The 19,666-nt window shown below is 47.0% G+C and overlaps 1 protein-coding gene across 2 annotated transcripts in view; it reads left to right on the forward strand.

Annotated features, from left to right (window-relative positions):
• Positions 1-103: 103 nt before the first annotated feature.
• Positions 104-19,666, forward strand: part of ACSS2 (acyl-CoA synthetase short chain family member 2) — a 33,876-nt gene continuing 14,313 nt past the window's right edge. For both annotated transcript variants that reach the window (XM_026862159.1, XM_026862160.1), the window contains exons 1-3: positions 104-297; positions 18,892-18,983; positions 19,525-19,628. In XM_026862159.1, coding sequence (XP_026717960.1) covers positions 209-297; positions 18,892-18,983; positions 19,525-19,628 — 285 coding nt within the window. In that variant the 5' untranslated portion in view covers positions 104-208. The remainder of the gene's footprint in view (positions 298-18,891; positions 18,984-19,524; positions 19,629-19,666) is intronic.

Here is a 19,666-nt window from a genome sequence, read left to right on the forward strand (position 1 = left end):
GGGAGCGGGAGCGCGGGGGCTGCCTCGCTCGTTCCGTGACGCGTTGCCTTCCTTAGACGTGCCGCTTTCTGGACTGTGAGCTCTGGCCGTTGCCTTTGCAGAATTTTGGGGTGACATTGCTAAAGAGTTTTACTGGAAGAGGCAGCAGACGGGGCCCTTTCTGAAGTATAACTTCGATGTGACAAAGGGGAAGATCTTCGTTGAGTGGATGAAAGGGGCGACCACCAACATCTGCTACAACCTCCTGGACAGAAATGTCAATGAGAAGAAACTCGGGGACAAAATTGCTTTTTACTGGTAAATTTCTGGTTTTATTATGGTGTAGAAAGTGTGTAAATACCATGATAAAGTCTACAAGCACCGTTTGTTTCTATTGAGCTGAATGAGAACATGGTAAAAGCTGAGAGGCTTTAATCTTTGGTACAGCAGGTGTTTGCTTTCTGTGTGTTTGAGAAGAGTTGGGCAGTGGCGCTCCTCTGCCCATCCCGGGATGCACAGAGGTGGCCCAGTGTAGCAGCGGGGAGCTCCTGACTTGCAGTTGCACCTGCTAAAAGCTAAGAGCAGTCAGACGGTATGAGGCAGGTGCCACAATTCCCTAATGAAGCTGGTAGATGTGGGTAGAGACATGGGATGAAGAACAGCTAACATCCAAGAGCAAAAAGCTAATAAACCCCAGATCTCCTGTCTCATGTTTTGTGGGTCTGGCAAGTTTCCACACCTGTGGCAGAAAGGCTCTCCAAACACCTAAGCTTGTATAGCTACATATTCCTTGCACTAGAGCATGTATACATCTATAACACTGTGCTGCTTTCAGAAAGGCTCTATGTTGTCTTTCAGAAGAAAAGTTAACTTCTAGCCCTATGTTTTGGTTTTATGTTGTTGTTGTTTGGTTTTTTTTTTTTTTTTAATCAGAGTAGTTACTAGCATTAAAAGCCATGTGGAACCTGAAATTTTCATAGTGAGGCAAAATAGATTTCACTGGTGATGTCCAAGATCTAGAATTAATGGTCTCCTGCAGAACTAGCTCAGCTGGCACCACAGCTGTGTCCCCAAACTGAGAACGGTGCCTTGCCCACCCACACATTTTGCTGTTGCCCTTGAACTAGCATGCTTTTATGTTGTGTCAGTATGACTGTATGTGGCAGTACAGAAACACAATTAAATGTACGACTTGTTAGAGATGCAGTAACCTGTTGGGTTATGGGGAATCCTTTCAGCAGAGTGGCTGGAGCCTTACTGTCATTGCAGTAAAAATACCAGATGCTGTAATGATGAACAGCTGTGCTGCTCTGAGTGATTTTGTGCAGCTGAAGGGTCCCTCCCCAATCACCTCGTGTAAAGGTGATTAGGGGCTACCCTGCTACAGAAAAGAACATGTTTATATACCAGTGTAGTCTGGCTGCAACTGTAAAATTGGGTTCATACTAGAGTTTGGATCCATAGGGCTTCAGTGAAAGAATTACACTGCCTGGCGTATAATCATATTGATAAAACATGGGTGAAATGGTGGAAAGTACTTCCCTGCTAGTTAAATACCTTCCCTAACTCACTCGAATGTAAAATAACTGCACTTATGAATGAAAACTCTTTTGTAAACTCATTCAGGTAAAGGTGTGTCGGTAAACAAAGCCATTTGGCAGGCCAGTGCTGGCGGCTGTGCTGGGGTTTATGGAGGGAGTGGGCACATCATTCTTCTTGCACATAAACCTTTGGGTGACAGCTAGGCAACAGCCTACGGCTTTAATTTGGTCTTGGTGAAGACTGTTCTTGTTAGTTATTATTCTGGCAGCCTTTGTGGGGGTATTTGTGATGCTGAGCAAAACTTGGAGTGGATATTAAAATGGTGGGTGTCTGTCAGTTGTGGTGTTCACAGTGCTGAAAAACAAGGTCTCTCTTCCTCCTTAGCAGACAGTTTTCCCTGACTATTTTGGGATAAACTCTCCTAGCGTTGTTCTGTCAAAAGTGACCTGGCACTGGGGTGTGTGGATCTGCCAGCTGGGAATGTTGGTGGGAGGGATGGAAGAGACATGCCAAATGTGACATGTGCGGTACTGACCTGCAGACTTGTGGCACTGAGGTCTTGAGGAAGCAGGGCTGAGGGTTGCCACTTGTAAAATTACTTTTCTAGAAGTGTGCGCGTGCCTCTCTGTACACATGCTATTCTTCAGTAACAAAACGTAAATGCTGTTGTCTTGTCCTTTCACATACTGTGTTTAACACTATTGAACGAGCCTGTTTTCCTAAAACACTTGAGACTTGTCACACTGTATGAAAGGTCAAAATAGAAATGAGAGCCTCTGAAAGCCAGAGGATTCCTGAGAAAAACTTGATTTATTTTTTTTTTAATGTCTTGGCCACTTGCTTCTAAGAAAGTCTGTAGCCTGCTAGATGGGAAAAGGTGCTGAGCTTATACCAAGGTATCAGTGACTGCTCAGCTCTGACTGCTTTGAAAAGATACAAGACAATGGTCTTTGCTTTCAGAGGAGAGAAATCATGGAAAAAGTGAATAATATTTTGAGGCATTGCTGAGTGGCTCTGAGTACAGATGTGTCCTGACAAAACTCAGAGCTGCTGTGCCCTGCTGATTGTGGCTGCCTCAAGTTTTGCATGGGCTGGAAGGAGCGAGCAGTTCATCTGAATCTGTTGTGGCCAGGCTGCTCTGAAGGCTCCTGCACCACCAGCAGGCTAGGGCTGCCCATGCTGGCTCCACTCTGAGGGTCTAATCCCAAACCACATGGAATTGCTCTTTCAGCACAAAGGGCAGTTCGTCGGATTGCTTCACACTGCAGAACTTGTACATAGGTGACATGTACTATTGTGGTACCATCCTCTTGCTGCTGTTAGGGCTATGCAGTTCAAAATGACCATCCGGAGTCAGTAGCAAACAGTTGTATTTTCCCTGTTGCTTGTTTCGGTATGGTAGCTCTTGCTGCTTGTGAACGTTACAAGTATTTCTGTTTTCTGCTGCTTTTGATTCCTCTTTCTCTGTTTGGTATTGCTGATGTGGCCTAAAAAGGAACAGAAGCTCCAGGAAACGTTTCTGATAAAGTGCTCTTAAAAGTGAAACCTCTTTCATAATTGCATGGAAAGGTTCAAGCCAGTAACACTGGTTACTGTGCAGGTAAGATACCTGCGGTGGTTTTCATGGGCCTTGTGGTTGAAATGCACTGGACAAACTGGCTGGGACACTGAGGGCACTTGCAGGGGACTCAAAGCAGTGCTGAGGACTTTGTCAGTGGTGGGTAGAGTTAATTAGAGCAGGAGCACAGTATGCCTTCACCATGCTGTAGGCATACCTGCGTTGCATGGACAAACCCTTGGTTCTGTGCTGAAGTGCCTGTTAATAATTTCATATAAACATCAGCCTGGGCAACTTGTGTGGGTGAAAATATAACCAGGTGGGAATTTGAGGATACCACCTATGACAAAACTCTCTCTAATTAGACCCTGGGGGGTGAAGGTGCCTGGCTGGAGCCTGTTCTCTGTGTAACGTGTGCATAGTTGAAGCGCTAAATTCTTGCCATTGTTTCTCAAACCAGTCACCCCAGCTGCAGTACTGGTGGTTCCTGGTGGGACCTGGGGGCAGGGACAGGAGGTAGAGCTTTGCACATTGTATTTTTAGCCTCCCTGCAGCCTAGGTGCTTGGGCTTAGCAGGGTGCTGCTGGCATCTGCTGTCTTTGGGAGACTATCAATTTTCTGCTTTCTTGTGTGTACATATAAAATAACACATCTAGGAAGGACAAATAAAGATAGCAGAGGATGCCAGATCTTACTGGAGCTTTGTTTAAACAAAGGAATGGTTCCCATTCTGGGCCTAGAACAAATGTGACATGCAAAGATAAAATGGAGGTGGTGGGATTTGTTTTTGTTGTTTTTTTTTTTGTTTTTTTTTTTTTAATGTAATAAAGGATTTAGGGACTTTTAGCTGTGAGATTTCTTCAAGTAAATGTTTCTGTAAGGAAATAAAACCCAACAACTATAGAGCATGTTTAAAAACCAAACCAAAACTAAAAAGGTCCAGAGCGCTTCTGGAGGCTTTTATTAGGAAACTGGAAGTGGTTTTTGGACAGCAGCCTTGCAGAGAGGATACAGTTTGTCAAACACTGTTTCGGTCTAAATGTGCTGCTGGGACCAAATGGGACAAGACCACACCTGCTGGTTCCTGGGGCCCCTGCGTGCTGCCATGATATACCTTGTCATGGACTTCTTCATTCTGGGAAGCGCCATCCCACAATCAAAAATGAAGCCAGATGAAACTGTGTTTTTTCTGTGAAGTTCTGGGCCTCTTCTGTTTGCAGAAATAATCTTGCTGTAAACTGCTGAGAACAAAGTGCTTGGTCTCCATAATCTAGTTCAGCACTGTGTTTTGTTGTTCTCTTTAGATAATTTTGCAGATATCAGTCTTCCATTATTGTCGTATGCCCAGATTCTGTGACTGAGGATGCTGGCTATTAACATCCAGACTTTCAAAAGTGCTTAATTGTGGCCAGTTTCTACAAGATGCACGCAGCTCTGCTACTCCCACCAGCTTCAGGACTTTTAAGTGTCCTTTGCCAAACCGACTCTTCATTACTTTGGTAACTTCCTGGATGACTTGTCAAGCTGCCAGTGATGCAGCCTCTTTCAACATTGTTCTGGTAGTGAAAACCCATCCCTAAATCACACTGTTTAAAGAAAAAAATTCACCACTGGGAAGGTTGCTTTTGCTGATGCACATTTGCAGACGGGTGCCTGCAGGCTGCTGAGAGCAGTCAAAGCTGTGTTGCAGGTGCTACCAAACATCCATACCCAATCCTGCTGTGTCCCTGTTACTACTGCAGAAGGGATTGCTTCCACAGAGGAATTTAAGTAAGCTCTACAGCAGCAACAAATGTTACAGAAAAGTAACCATGTGTTTGGTTTATGCTCATGCACCACCCAGGCTCAGCACAGCTCCTTCACCTGATGGGGTTTCTCCATGGGAAAAGGGGTGGCCCCACTCAGCCCTGAAAATCAGAGAAGCTCTTTAGGGTGCGTCCTCAGCAATCCATGTCATCTCCCCATTGTGTGTACTGAGACTGGAGTGATAGATAGGTTGTCTTGGCAGATATTAATTATGTTGGAAGCATTGCTGGACAGTACAATGCTTCTGGAAATCAGGCAGGTGAACCTAAAGTAGGTAATAAAATACATCGAATGTACTTGAATGCTATTACCCTCTTTCAAGGGCAATTATAGTTCTAGCTTTCCATCACAGAAAGTGTAGCTGTCTTCTGGGGGGTTTTGTGAAATCTTCCAGTACGGGAGGGAGTTTACAAAACTGGCTGTGTCTGCCTGAATGCTTTAGAGCAGTGTTTCTCATACCTCCAAACAAGAACACCTCTGCTTTGTGGGGCCCTCTGTGACTCGGAGCTGCATGGGTTGTGCAAGAGTGGGAATGGTGGGAGCATCAATAGAAACCTGGTATTAAAATAAGGAGTAAAGGGAGTAGCTGTTGCAGCTCAAATGCGTCCAGGTCATGTGCTTTTCTGATTTCTTTAGTGGAATTCTTCCTCTCCCAGTTCTGGGACAGTCATCAACCAGTATGGTTAGTGCTGTGGCAGTACTGCAAGCAGCTGCTCTTCAGATGCTTGTATATGAGTGTTAAGTGGGACAGGAGGGACTTATAGCTTGTCCTCAGGTGTAGCTTCCTGACTTTTCTCCACTGGTGGGTGAAGTCTCCATCTGCAGCTGTGGGCTGTTCAGAGCAAGAGCTTGCTGGACTCAAAAATAATCTATTCCATGTAATCACTCTGATAGGTGAGGTACAAAGATGGGGCTGCCCCAGGGAAGCCTGGTGATACCTGCTTAAGGGTTTGGAGATTCTTGGTTTGGCCTGAGGGGCTGGAAAATCATGGTCTGAAGCTTGTTTCCAAAGGCCAGTTTTCTCCTGTTGTATCTTGAGGTTCTTCTGTCCCAGGTGTTTCTGTTAATGGCTTGCTCTTTGTGCTGCATCCTACATCCTTTCTATTACTAGTGAAACCTCTGAGATAGTTACAAGGTGAGTGGTTGTGCCAAAGGGATGAACTACCTATGTGAGAGTAGAAAGATCCCTTCTCCAGGCAGGTGATGTCCTGTGGGGTTCCAGTGTGTGGGGTGTGCTTTCCTGGATGCTGTGAGTCAGGGTTTGAGTGTCATGTTACTCAGACAGCCGTCAGGCACAGAGTCACTTGAAATTGTTTTTCCCATCTGAGGGCTGAATCGGAAGCAGAACTTGACTCACCCTTTTCTCAAGGGGTTGACTCCCTGGGAAGGATGGTTGGTTTGATGTCTGGGAGATCTCAAGGCCCGTTCCTGCTCTGAAGAGCCTTTTCTGTCGTAGGGTGCAGGGCAGGAGTGGAGAGCTGTATAGTGCTCTCAGCCTCGAGCTGCTCTGCCTTGCAGTGCAACAAAGGAAGGGGACAGCTATAAAGGTTGGCGACCCCTTGATTACACAGTGCCTGTGGTCTCCCGTGGTCTTGCCCATTCAGAAGCACCCTGACACTTGTGCCTCTTTGGGCAGGTGTTCAGCATTGTTGAAGATTTTCACTGGAAGTAGCTTTTACTGAGCTGGAATAACCTGTAATCCTGCTCCTGTAGGCAAAATGGGACACTTCTCTGTTAAATTAAGTCAGTAAGGAAAGAAGGCACTTGTGTGGTTGCTCCATGACTGAGCAGTAAGGAGAGGGGTCATTGTAAGGCCTTCTGCTTGGGAACGTACATCGACAGCAGCCTTGAATCAGGGGAGCAGCTTTCATTTGGGTTGTCAGAGCTGTTTGCTCACATCCTTTTTCTCTGAAACCCTTGGTAGCTGCTACTGGCAGGGATACAGCATCCGCCTATATAAATACAAGGGAATATCCAGGAAGTATTTGACCAGATAAACAAGTTGGATGTCAATAAATGCCTAGGATTAGATGGCATGCACCCCAGAGTACTGCAGGAACTTGAATGTGAAATTGCAGAGCTGCTGGCCGGGGTATGCTGTGTGTTATTGCAAAGGGCTGCTGTGCCAAGGGCTGGGAGGTTGCCAGCCCCACTCTGTCTAGCGAGGGCAATAGAGGGGGTCCTGGGAACTGGTAAATGCGACTTGCGTCCCCAGTGGTACAGTGGAATCGGGTCACTGTGTGCATGGACCAGTGCAGTCCTGGGAAAGGTGATGGAGCTGCTGTGAAGTCCTGTTGGCAGACCTGCCGGAGCGCAAGGCGGGTGGCACTGAGTCCATGGGTACGGCTGTTTTCAGACTGTCTTTATGAGGTTTCCCACAAAAGGTTGTTCAAGAAGGTTATTTAGCTGTGAATGGAAGAAAGGTCTTTCTATGGAGCTGATTTAGTCTTACTCTTTGCTTCCTCGCTTTTAGTGGTCACTTTTCAGGACCAGCAGCAGGTCCCCCAAGGATCGGTGTTGAAACTGAACTTCTGATAGTGACCAGGCTTATGTGCTTTCCACATAAACAGCATCTGCTGCTGCTCCTGGAGACAAAACACTGGACCCTGATTCTGACCGAGCATGGTATTTTGTTTTAGTCTGAAAGGCTCTTGGCTGAGTTGCTGTGAACATCCCAGTGCTGAAGTGCAGTACTGCCATGTAAATGAGATGGCTTTTATGTTCTTATTTAGTATTTTTTCCTCATGAGACTCATTGTTCTGACAAAGGGTCTGGCTCTGATTCAGTACAAGGGATTTCATAATTTTTCACTAATTAATTCTTACACCTCTGTCTTAAGATGTTGGCTTACACCCTGTCCAAAGCCACCTTTCTGCATGGCAGAGCCAATAGCTCCCGGATTTTCTCACGTCTGTGAAACTTGTATCTTGTTACACTGGCAGATATTGCAGAACTTTGATATGTTTTACAAATAGTTTGTTTACTGTTGGGAGGGGCACGGTGGTTATGCAGTCATGGCATATTGTGAATATTGGCAGGAGAGTTGAAACTTGGGGTGGATAAATGGAGTTCATGGACAGAGAGGATGATGAATTCCTGTACGGATTTAGGACATGGAAGATCAGAGCCTTCAGTTTGCTCACTGGACTGGAAAACCTGATTATTTTATTTTAGCTGTGTGAATGGCTTGTGTGTTCTCCCCCAGCACCCTGGTGTGAATGGAGCAGAAGAGGACAAGGACTCAAGCTCAGTGTGGATGAGACTTGCTCCAAGTAGTAGTGTTTACAGGAGTCAAAGTGATGAGGCTTTGCCAAAGAGGTGTGTGCGGGTGCTTGTTCCAAGCATGGCATTTTTCCTGTGGGTAGTTGCATTTGTTGTGCCTAGTGGGCTTTATGTGCCCAGAGCTGTTAGGCTGTAGTATTAATTGCCAGGGCTTTGGTAAAACCTCTTGACTCCCACCAGTGCAGTGAGCTTGCCTTTTCCTCCTGTGCCCAGCCCTACGTCAGAGCTCTTGCGCACAGCTGGAGCAGGGTTTCAGTTCACTGTTTGCATTTCTACACATCACTTATAAATGTCGAAACATGTTGTGATGTGAAATTGTGAGCCCTGGCAGTTTTCTGTAAATTCAAAGCCCATCATTTTCTCAGATGTCACCTCCCTTCTTTAGAGGAATCCCTCAAGGAAGTTGATGGCCTTCCTGGTTACTTTCTCACACCTGAGTACCTGATAGTGAAGCATTCCTGTTGCTGCTGACCATATTCTAAGAGATGTTCTTTGCATAGAATGAGATGACAGTCCAGCAGGTGACATCTGGCCATCACCTGTAGAGGTTTTGAAGGCATGAAGTTGAAAGGCCCACCAAAAATTTGATTAAAAAGTTAAATTTCCTACCATGGCCTTGATGGATACTTTTTGAGCCTCCAGTGATACCAGTTTGCCTGACATTCAATGTTTCTAGAAGGTTTTGAAAATTTGGCAGTATGTTCCACCCAGAGATGAACTATTTTCCAAAATGGGACATCTCCCAGCTTCAGGTGGCTTGTTGACTATTTTACTTACAGAAGCTTCACCCAGGATACATTTCATGGCTGGACTACAAATTGTTTAAACAAGGAATCAGCTATGTTGTGCTGGAAATAAGCTCTCCTCCCATTAGGCTGGTAAAAATAGTCTATGTTTCTCTGAAAATATTACTTATAGTAAACATCTAAAATGTTTCGTCTCATGTCAAACTCCCACATTCTTCTACAGTGTTCTGCAAGGTTAGAAGTGCTGGCTGAGGTCAGCCAGATGCGGTGACCTACTGCATGAGTCTTGCATATGGGCTCTGTTGCAACACTATGTAATCATTTTATTTTAAAAAAACCCTTAATCTTTTTGGTTTAAAAATCTTATCTAAATAAAATAGGTAAAAAGCTATCACTTTTCTTCATTGGCTGTTCGCCTGTGTTAAGAAAGTAAAAACATAATTAGTGTTGATGCATATCCTGTTGGCTTGATGGTTACTCAATATCAACTGAGTAGGAAAAATCTGAAGCCACAGAGGAGCAGAATTCCCCTTGCCACTGAGCAGATAGATGTCAGTGCAGAGTGGCTGCTGACACTATTACTGGGGGATTTACATGTGATCTCTATTAATTGTAAACACCCTTATTTTGTCAAATGTGGGAAAATCATAGTAGGTTTCCCTTGAAGAGGGGCTTGCTGACTGCTGATGATCCAGTCTCCTCTGAAACTGTTACCCTTGGGTGTTAGGGCTCTTCGTGTGTACAAACCCAATTGCGCTGACTCAACTAATTAGCTTATGTTGGCTGATGAACCAGCAGCAATGTAAGCCAGGTGTCAGTTCCTTTAGAGATGTCTGAGCATCCCCTAGTCTAGAGAAAAGGGCATGAAGTAGATTTTTAGGGTGTAGCCTGGCAGGTGTGTGGGAAAATTGGAGGGAATTCTTGAAGGTCAATAAATAAACGAGTGATTTTGGAGCATTGTTCACCTCCGGCTGAGCTCTGCTGTAGGCATTGCTCAGGGTTATGATGAAGTGTAGAGTTGGTGGACTGCACAAGATAAATATTATTGCTTTAGATGCCTCTGGTACTTGTTCAGGTTCTGAAAGGCTGCAATACAAAGAGTAGCTGAGAATGTATTTAATGAGAAGGAAGGACAGCAAGATTGATGTGGTTTTTCCTATGGGATGCTAGCAGCCACCGGGGGTGTTGGGTGTTTTTTGTAGGCTGTGTTTCCGTATGGCTATTCTTAAAGGTGATTAGAAGACTGATTGTCTGATCATAGACCAGATGGTGGCCCAGTATCCATTTAGAAATACACTCTATTTTAGCTATTTTGTGAAATACAGGCATGATAATATCTGTGTTTGAGTCAGTTGAGCTGGAGAGGATGGATGTTGGAGGCTGGACGCAGCCCATTGTGCTCTGCAGAGCACAGGGCTCCTGCTTTGGCACAACACAGTGCTGTTTGCCAGCCTGGTTTGGTTTTTGTTACAGCAATAGAAACCTGTTCCTGCTAGGTACATGATCAGCTGTTAGTTGAGATGGTTTGGCTCAGAAATCACAGAGTAACAGAATGGTTTGGGTTGTAAGGGACCCTAAAGATCATCTGGTTCCAACCCCCATGCCATGGGCAGGGACACCTTCCACTAGCCCGGGTTGCCCAAAGCCCCGTCCAACCTGGCCTTGAACTCTTCAGGGGAGGGGGCAGCCACAACCCCTCAGGGCAACCTGTGCCAGGGCCTCACCACCCTCACAGGAAAGAATTTCTTCCTCATAGCTAATGCAAATATACTCTTTCAGTTTAAACCACATCCTATCACTACCTTCCCTAATAAAGAGTCCCTCCCCAGCTTTCCTGTAGCCCCCTTTAAGTCCTGGGAGGCCTCTGTAAGGTCTCCCTGGAGCCTTCCCTTCTCCAGCTGAACCCCCCCAACTCTCAGCTGTCCTCACAGGGGGTGCTCCAGCCCCCCGAGCATCTTTGTGGCCTCCTCTGGACCCACTCGAGCAGGTCCATGTCATTCTGATGTTGGTGCCCCCAGAGCTGGACCCAGCACTGCAGGGGGGTTGGGGGGTGTCTCACAAGACCAGAGCAGAGGGGGAGAATCCCCTCCCTCACCCTGCTGGCCACACTGCTCTGGATGCAGCCCAGGACACGGTTGGATTTCTGGGCTGCGAGCACACGTTGCTGGCTCACAAGCAGTTTTCCATCCACACTCAGGGCTGCTCTCAATCCACTCATCCCCCAGCATGTGTGTGTGCTTGGGATTGCCCCAGCCCATGTGCAGGACCTTGCCCTTGGCCTTGTTGAACTCCATGAGGTTGTCATGTCCCGCCTGTCCAGGTCCCTCTGGATGTCACATCCCTTCCCTCCAGCATGTCACCCCACCACACAGCTCGGTGTCATCGGTGAACTTGCTGAGGGTGCCTCAATCCCACTGTCCATGTCACCAACCAGGATGTTAAACAGCGCCAGTCCCAACCCCGACCCCTGAGGACGCCACTTGTCACTGCTCTGCACCTGGACATGGAGCTGCTGACTGCAACTCTTTGTGACCATCCAGCCAATTCCTCATCCACCAAGTGGTCCATCCATCAAATCCATGTCTCTCCAATTCACAGACAAGGATGTCCTGTGGGACGGTGTCAGATGCTTTGCACAAGTCCAGGCATTGGTTGCTCTTCCCTTGTCCACTTTATCTAACTCTGTCATAGAAGGCCACCACATTTGTCAGGCATGATTTGACAGTGGAGCTTTATTAGGCCCTACCTATGTGTATGGGGGGCACTGGAGGGGAAATCCATAGGGTGGCTATAATGCAGGTCTCAGTGTTAACTGTATGATTTTAGAAGGTGATACTGTTAAATTGATAAGATTTTTCTTTTCCCCTGGGATTTCTATTGCCAGGTTTACTCAACAGTGTTCTCTCAGTGCTGCCAAGTATTTCTGAACATACTGGGAAAACCTTTTCACTAGCCTCCTCCAGGCTATGCTCTGTCGTTACACAACTTCTTTCTTGATCTGTGTCGTGATGCAACACGATTCCAGCATGACTGCAGGGACTATAGAGGCTGAGCTTTCTGGGAAACCTTTTACTCAAAAATACTCTCAGCTTTCCCAGAACTCCTTTGAGTATTTGCTGCCATGCATTACTGTGGTGGGAGATAGATGTGAAGCATGGACAGGGCTGGGCAGTCTGGCCCATTGTTAGGAAATGGTCTTATGAAGGTGTTTTGCAAACGCTGTTTCAGGCCCCCAACTCCCTTCTGGTGTCAGCGGTGCAGACCCTGCTGGAAACTCTTCTGCTTTGAGCAGCGTGTCCAGGAGCATTTCCATATTGAACAATCCGTGCAAATATAAACATTTTTTTCTGATTATCTTACACAACTGGTCTCTCCAAACTTCACGTTTCAACATAATCTGTTTTCTCAAGGACAGATTTTAAATGGCGCTCTCTACGCATTCCTGTGTCAGGTGGGATAAGCAAGACTGGGGGTAGAGGGAGAAATTGTGGGTTTGTTTTTTTTTTTCAGTTTGGGTGGCTGTTGTTCCCAAACTACCAAGCTGTCTCTAGGCAAACCCTTCTTCAGGCTGCAGGTTTCCTGAGTCTCCTGAGAACAGCCAAGGCCAAATGGCAGCAGGAGGTTTGTGAGCAGCTGGCAGCCGCAGTAGCTGAGCACGCAGCCTGCGTGTGCTAGCGCAGGCATCGGAAAGGCCCGGGGCTCTCGCTGCCCACGCAGCGTGCACGTGAGCCCCTTCCCCAGATGGCAGGATCTTGGCCCGGCTGAGCTCTGCCTGGCATTTCAGTTGCTCTAATTCTGGACACGGGGCGGATCGGGGAGCCATGAGTCTGTCTGGCTGCCCCCAGTGACCTTGCACGTGAGGAGGTGCCACTGTGCAGGAGCCTGAGGTAGAGGAAAGCTTCTTCCTTCACCTTATACCGTGCTCTGGGACAGGCTGCTGGTGGAGCAGGAGCTGGAGAACTTGCTGTCTCCGTCCCATGCTTAGAAGGGATTTTGGTCTCTGAGCGTGGTTTAATCTAGATGGCACCAGAGGTGTTTCAGGGCAGACATGCCCACAGTCCTTGTTCCTGCTCTACTGGAGGCTTTCCGTGGTTCCCCACCAGCCAAATTCTTCCTGTGACATCGCAACATTTAGGAAAGGGTCCTTTGCCTTTTCCAACACCTTTTTCAGACTGGCAATCTGTGTTATCTTAATGGTCATTTCCGGCAGCTAAAATGTGGAGCCTTTTTCCTGCATTAAGCAGAGCTGCTCTGTGCTGCTATTGCCTCTGCCAATCAGGGAATGAAACCTGGTGGCTTTGAGATGGTTTACTTTGCTCTGAAAACTTACCTTCCAGGTGCCCCACAGCCCAGCTGAGCTTGGTAATTTTGGGTTAATGCTTTTATTTAAGGGCAATGTGGTCACAGGAGTGTAGAGGAGAAAATGAAATGTTCTTCAGCCCCTTTGGTCCTTGGTGGGAGCATTTACAGGGGTCAAATAGACTTTGGCTTTGTGCCCTAGTTTGCTTTGGTCTGTGATTTTTTTTTTCCCTTTTTGACTGACTGCAGATGGTCTGGCAGATCTTGAAAACTTGTAACACTTCAGTTGCTTGGCTTCATATCATCATTTTCTCCCATACACCAGCTTTTCTTAGTGGTGTTAGAACCCTTGTAAACCACCATTATCATTGGCAATTACCTTAAAAACCATAATTCCCACTGATGCAACCTGTGCACCTGCTCCGTGCAGATGCTAAGGCAGCATTGCACAGGGAAGCTGTATTCATTCATTACTCAAACAGGTTATACAAATAATTTTTTTTTTAGGAATCTGATGAAAGAGATTAACCAAACAGCATTATGATACATTTTTGGGTCAGCTTTGCAGTGTCCATTTGGGTGCTCTGTGAAGTGTTCATCCCCTTGGCCATTGAGCTGTAGCAGGTTAAGAAGTTAACCACCCCTCCCTGCTGCTTGGTTATGTGGCTGAGGCAGACCAGTGAGTGCTTTGAAAAGTCCTGTAGTCAGCCCTGATGCTTGGCAGAGCCCAGTAACTTCTTAACCTGCTTTGGTGCAAATACCCAGGAGTGCATCTGGCCACTGCTTCCCTCTCCCATGCTGCTACTCTGCATCCCTGACTGCTCCACAGGGTCAACAGTTGAGTTAAAGTGACTCTAAAGAAATGCTTGCCTGCTCCTACAAACCACTTTTCCTACTACACAATGTATATACAACATCTTTTGCTGGCCTGTGTGGTCACTCTAACGGGGAAGCTTAACCTTGATTTAGCTACATGGGCACCAGGTGAAATACGTCTGTGGCTCTGCACCTCCAAAGTTAAACTCCCAGCTGAGCAGGCAGGCAGTCCCTGAGCCTCATCTAAGCATGGCTGTGCTGTGGAGGTGACAAGTGTTCAGGTTTCTCACCTGAAGTTTTCTTCCTCTCCTGCCCAGGGTGACTTCTGCAAGTGATTTTCTTGCAGAAATGCTGCTAGGGCCACCGAAGGCATGTGCCATGGGGCTCGTGTGTGTACCAGTGCCTGTTCAGAAATGGACAGCCTGTTATTTTAACTGCTGGCAGAAAGGAACAGCACGATAAGTGCTCTGCAGAGCCTATGCTTCCTTTAATACATTGTCAGGGATCTATTTTGTGCAGAACTGGGCACTACCGTGATGGTCCCTGATGCCCTTGGGCTTATCTGGTCCTGGCAATGAATGGATGCAGGCAGCTAGAAAGCTATTATCTCTGCGTGAAACCTGCCTTTTCCAACAAAGCACCAAGTTCTAGGAGAAAGCCTGCCTTGGAAGGTCCCCATTGTGCATCTGTGCATTTAGTTAAAAGGGATTGCATTTACTTAGTTCAGCTGAGACCATATGGCCAAAAAAATGCCTTTTTCCCGCTGAGCATGTATGCAACATGCAGTATGTAAAAACATGGCCTTCTTAATTGCTAAAGAAGTCAAATACATTCCTGCTGTGACTGAGATGATACTGTAAAAATTTGGATTAGATGTTGCTAAATTCAGAACTCAGTTTGAGAGAGATGAGAAGAACATCAGGCTCAAACTGTGTTTCTCCGTGTATTTCCTCTAATGATGTATCTGGGAAGTTCAGGGAGCTGAAAATTTGTTTTTCCTTTCAGAAGAAAGCTTGCTGTTAGATCAGAGATTGCATGCTAGCAATCGCAGCAGTGCTGCTGCCAACTATTTTCATCACCAGTTCTTAAAAAAAGGGTATATCTGGGGAGTGTTGGATTCTGTGGGGCTTGGGCTACACATTAGATGTGTAGAGGTGAGCACTGCATCATTGTTTTCAGAAGTGTGAGGTCTTTTATTTTTATTTCTTTTTCAGTTTAATTTGGACAAGTGAGTCCATGTGAGGGGCTCAGGGCTGACAGCTCTTGATTTTTATGTGGTGGGCACTGAAGGGAAGATGCTGCTCACAGAACTTTGCTGCCAGGAGTTAACAGGCCTGCTTTTGACACACAGAGTACTTGGTAGCATGTGAACGGGCATTCCTTTAAATGCCCCATCTGAAATACATAATTCTATGGGCTTTTGTGCCAGAGCAGAGTACAGAGCAATCTCTTGAGTGTAGCTGTGGGCACTCCAGACTATTTTCAGACGTGGGGAGACTTAGAGCAATTGCCTGCTCTTGAAAGACTGCTCGGAGGCTTTTGCTGGAGGTGCAGTGAAAGGAGGTGCCTTGTTCTGTAGAAACGTAGACATGATTCATTTCCCATTAAGCACGAGATAATCTGAAGCCTGATGTTTCCCCCACTGATGCTAGTAGAGCTCTTTTGCAGTCATGCGAATTAATGGGAAGGACTTGGAAAACCCTCTGAAAATCCTTGCAGAAGTTTTCACTTCTCTTTGACTTAGCATTTCTTCTGCAGTGCCCCACGTGTGCTGGCTTTGAGGACAAGCCTGGGTGCGTTCTCTGGTTTCAGTTTCCCTCCCAAAGTCTGGCAAGGAGGAGGCCTTGGCGTATTTGAGATGCGCTTTTTATGTGCAGAGAGAGCAGGGACGTCTGAATGGTGCCTCACCTGGGAAGCTCCAGGCAGGTCGAGTACTGTATGTGGGAGGCAGCGTGGCTGCTCGTCCCAGGGCCACAGTCTGGTGTGGCCTGGCTGCTGTCTCCCCTCGGCTGCCAGGCAAGCGTAGGGTGCTCAGCACGGCCTTTTACATAGGCTCTGTCTCCATCCGGCCATCAGCCCATCTTATGGCAGCAGTAACCACGCCAGCCTGAAGCAAATTGGTGCCTGCAGAGACCTGTTTGCAGTGCAGAGCATGGCCAGGCTCTGCTGGAATCTTTTGAGGAGATGCATTAGAAGTGCAGCCAGTGAAGGCTCGAGGCAGGGAGCTGGGCCTTCCTGGAGCGTGGGATTGCAGGACTTGTGTCAGAAGACTCCCAGGCTTTGCACACAAAGCAGAGCCTTCCTCTCCCTTCTTAGGCAGGTACTGCACCTTGGAGTTAATGGGCAAACCTGATTTCCCTGGCATGGGGAGCCAATGCTTTCTTCTGTGTCCTTGCTGAAGTCTGCCACCAGCCAAACCAGTGCTTCACCTCAAGCTCCCAGCAGGGCCCCCGAATAGCACACATGGCCGTGGGCTACCTGCCTTACATGGAGAGCTTTCCAGATGGGACAGCTTGTGCTAGTCTTTGCTCCTAATGTCTTTCTCTCTTAGTAAAGGTTGTAATTAGATCATCCGCTGCAGCAGGGAATGGGCAAAGAGATATCTCTCCTCCCTGCCTTGTTCTGCAGGTTTATGCTGGACTGCAGGCTGGGTGGCACAGGGCCTGCCCGCAGTGCCCAGTAGACCCCAGTGCAGAGATCTTCAGGTGCAGGATTAGTGGGCTGGGATTGCATTTGGAAACATTATAATTGTTTTTAAGATATTTCTTAGCAAGGCTCATCGCCGAGGGGCAGATCTGCACAGTGATGCTGCGTGTCTGGACCCAAGCAGGTTTGCACAGTGCTAGCCTTGATGCTGCTGCACCTGCGGTGTGGATGCACCAAGGAAAACCTCTGCATGGTGAGGGAAGGCACTGAGCCTGCAGCCAGGCACAACACAAGCAGATGCTCTTCCTTCCAGCCAGATCAATTACAGCTGCTCAGTCCAGCACTGAGATCAGCTTTTGGATCTTTGACCCCCAGGTAATAAAATCAAAAAGGAAACTTTCTGATTTCCTGGCTTCTCTCTGCTAGACGAGTGCCCTCCTGTAAGAGACCTTGTCTAATGGTTTCACATGTCATTTAGCTGAAAGTGTTGCTCCAGGTTATGATGGGGAAAGGAGAAGAAACTGCTTGGATGCCAGGGCTGAGCTGCCTGTCATGGCACTGGTTCTCATTCCTATGGTTTTGTTTTTCTTTGTATTCTTATTTCTCCCCGCTTTGCACTTAAGGGGCCAAACTTGCATAAAGGAACAAACAGGGAATCCCCTTTCAGGAGCCAGTGGTGGGAACATACACTGCTCTCTGCATGTCAGTACAGGTATTGATGGATCAGATTGCTGTAGAGTGCCAGGGAACCCAGGAGTACAACTCGGTATCATATCTGAGGGATAAGTCAGGTTTGTAAACAGCTGATCCATGAGCAGCTTTTGAATGGGATGATCTAAGTGTAACCACCAGTTCTGAAACCCCTGTCCTACACAGGGCAGTAGGCACAGAGCTTGTATCAGTGGGGCTCTCCCAGGTCTGATTCTGTTTCCACCAGGACCATGTCTGTCATTGGAGCGCATGGTCACTGTTATCCTGACACAGAATTACACAAGAAATGAGGGTGTTAATGCATTTCTGCATCACAGGAGCCTTCCTTCTGTTTGTGTTACTGGGGGAAGGGGGAGCAGAGGCTAGCGTTAGCTAGAATTCAGTACATATTTTTGGTGTGCTCTGGACTGTTTGAGATGTTAAAGAAGTGAGGTTTCTGTTCCCGAGTTAGACGGAGCCTGGCTGCAGTCCTAAGGGAGGACACTGCATGGAGGTGCTTACTGGCTTCTCCCCAGCACCGGTGTTGTTTTTCATTTGGCTGCACATACTCAAGGGGACACTTTTCCAGGGGGACTCTATCAGCTTAGAGTGATACTCAGGTTCTGTCAATGATCACTGATGTTTCCATGCTGGCTGCCTTGGGGAGAGACTTGGGAAAGTGTCTCCTTCCTTCCTGGGTGCGGGAGACCGCTGGTCTGCCAAGTGTGAAGTCATTTCAGATTCTTTGTTAATCTCCTGATCTGTTGGGAGTGCTACCTCATTTGCATGGCTGAAGCATTGTGTCACATTAAAATTAACTGGTTTTTACTTTGGTAGCAAACTGTTTCCCTGGGGATGTGACATTCCTGCTCCATTTCCAGGTGCAGCTCTTGGCTCCTCTTCCCATCAGTGTGTCTGATGGCAAGGTCCCACCAAACTGGCACCTGGGCTGCAGGAGCCCGGGGTTGGTTCATGGAGGACCACAGAGGATAATGCAGAGCAGGAGTGGCACTGAGCAAATATACACGGGTATATTTATCTATGACCTTGGAAGATAAAACAGCCTTTGACATCCCATCCCAGTCCATCAGTTAATAGGTATTTAAGGACTGGGTGTTGCTGCATGACAACATTGGCCGATGTTTCATGCAGGCATATCTGCAGGCGTAAGCCCATGTGAGCAAGGGTGCTATGCCATAAATCCCAGCTTGCTCCTGAGCATGTTCACTATTAGCTTTGGTTCTGTGGACCCTTTTTGCTTCTCTGAAAGTAGCATGTATTTCCACTGCATGCATTCAGTTGTTCTCATGTGTAGTGATCTACACACGGATGGGGACTTTGGACTAAATTTTCCTACTGTTGGGGAACTTCAGTCCAGGATTGGATTTCTGAGGTTTGGTTACTTTGTTCTCAGAAGGGCAGGTGAGGGCACACATGTTGTCCAAAGCAGTAAGTACACCTGAATTTGCAGTGTTACTCTTACCTCGTAATGCTTGTACAGTAACAAATATTACCTTGCTTTTCCAGGGAAGGGAATGAACCTGGGGATTCTGCGAAAATCACATACAGTGAGTTGCTGCACAAAGTCTGTCAGTTCGCCAACGTCCTCCGCAGCCAAGGTATGTGGCTGAAGCAATAGGAGCATTGGATACTGGGAAGGCATTAGACCAGGGGTTGGGTTCATTTGTTGTGTGGTTGCCAGTCTGTTGAGTAATTCTGTGCAAAATGCTTCACTCCTGTCTCTGCTTCCATAGTTATAAAGCAAGGGTGGGTGCAGATTTGCTCTGCAGTGTGCTTTGGAGAGTCATCTTTGACTCTGAAAACTAATCAATGCTGGTCATGTCAGCATTTCAGGAAGAAATCTATGCTCAAAACTTCCTGCTCTGGGGTTTTCCAACAAGCAGTGGGTACTGGTTACATTTCTGCTTCCTTCAAGGGCTGTGCCTGATGAAAACATTAGAGTGTTCATTGCAGTCATCTTACAAGAGCCAGAGGGCTTGAAAGGCAAAACCCAAGACTGGTTTAGCTCTAACTCCAGATGAAGCTTCATTGTGTACATATAAATGTTGATTTAAAATCATTAGCTTCTTTCTATATACTGTTCTTTTGATGTGTGATGAGTTCATTTTGGCAAACACCGTGTTCATTTTCCCTCCACAGGTGTGAAAAAAGGAGACCGGGTTTCCATCTACATGCCGATGATCCTGGAGCTGGTTGTAGCCATGCTTGCCTGTGCCAGGATTGGAGCTCTGCACTCCATTGTGGTAGGAACAAGCCCTTTGCATTGCTTTTGGTGCCGATA

The sequence above is a fragment of the Athene cunicularia genome (assembly GCF_003259725.1).
Source record: "Athene cunicularia isolate RWA chromosome 20 unlocalized genomic scaffold, athCun1 chr20_part1, whole genome shotgun sequence".
Lineage (NCBI taxonomy): Eukaryota > Metazoa > Chordata > Aves > Strigiformes > Strigidae > Athene > Athene cunicularia.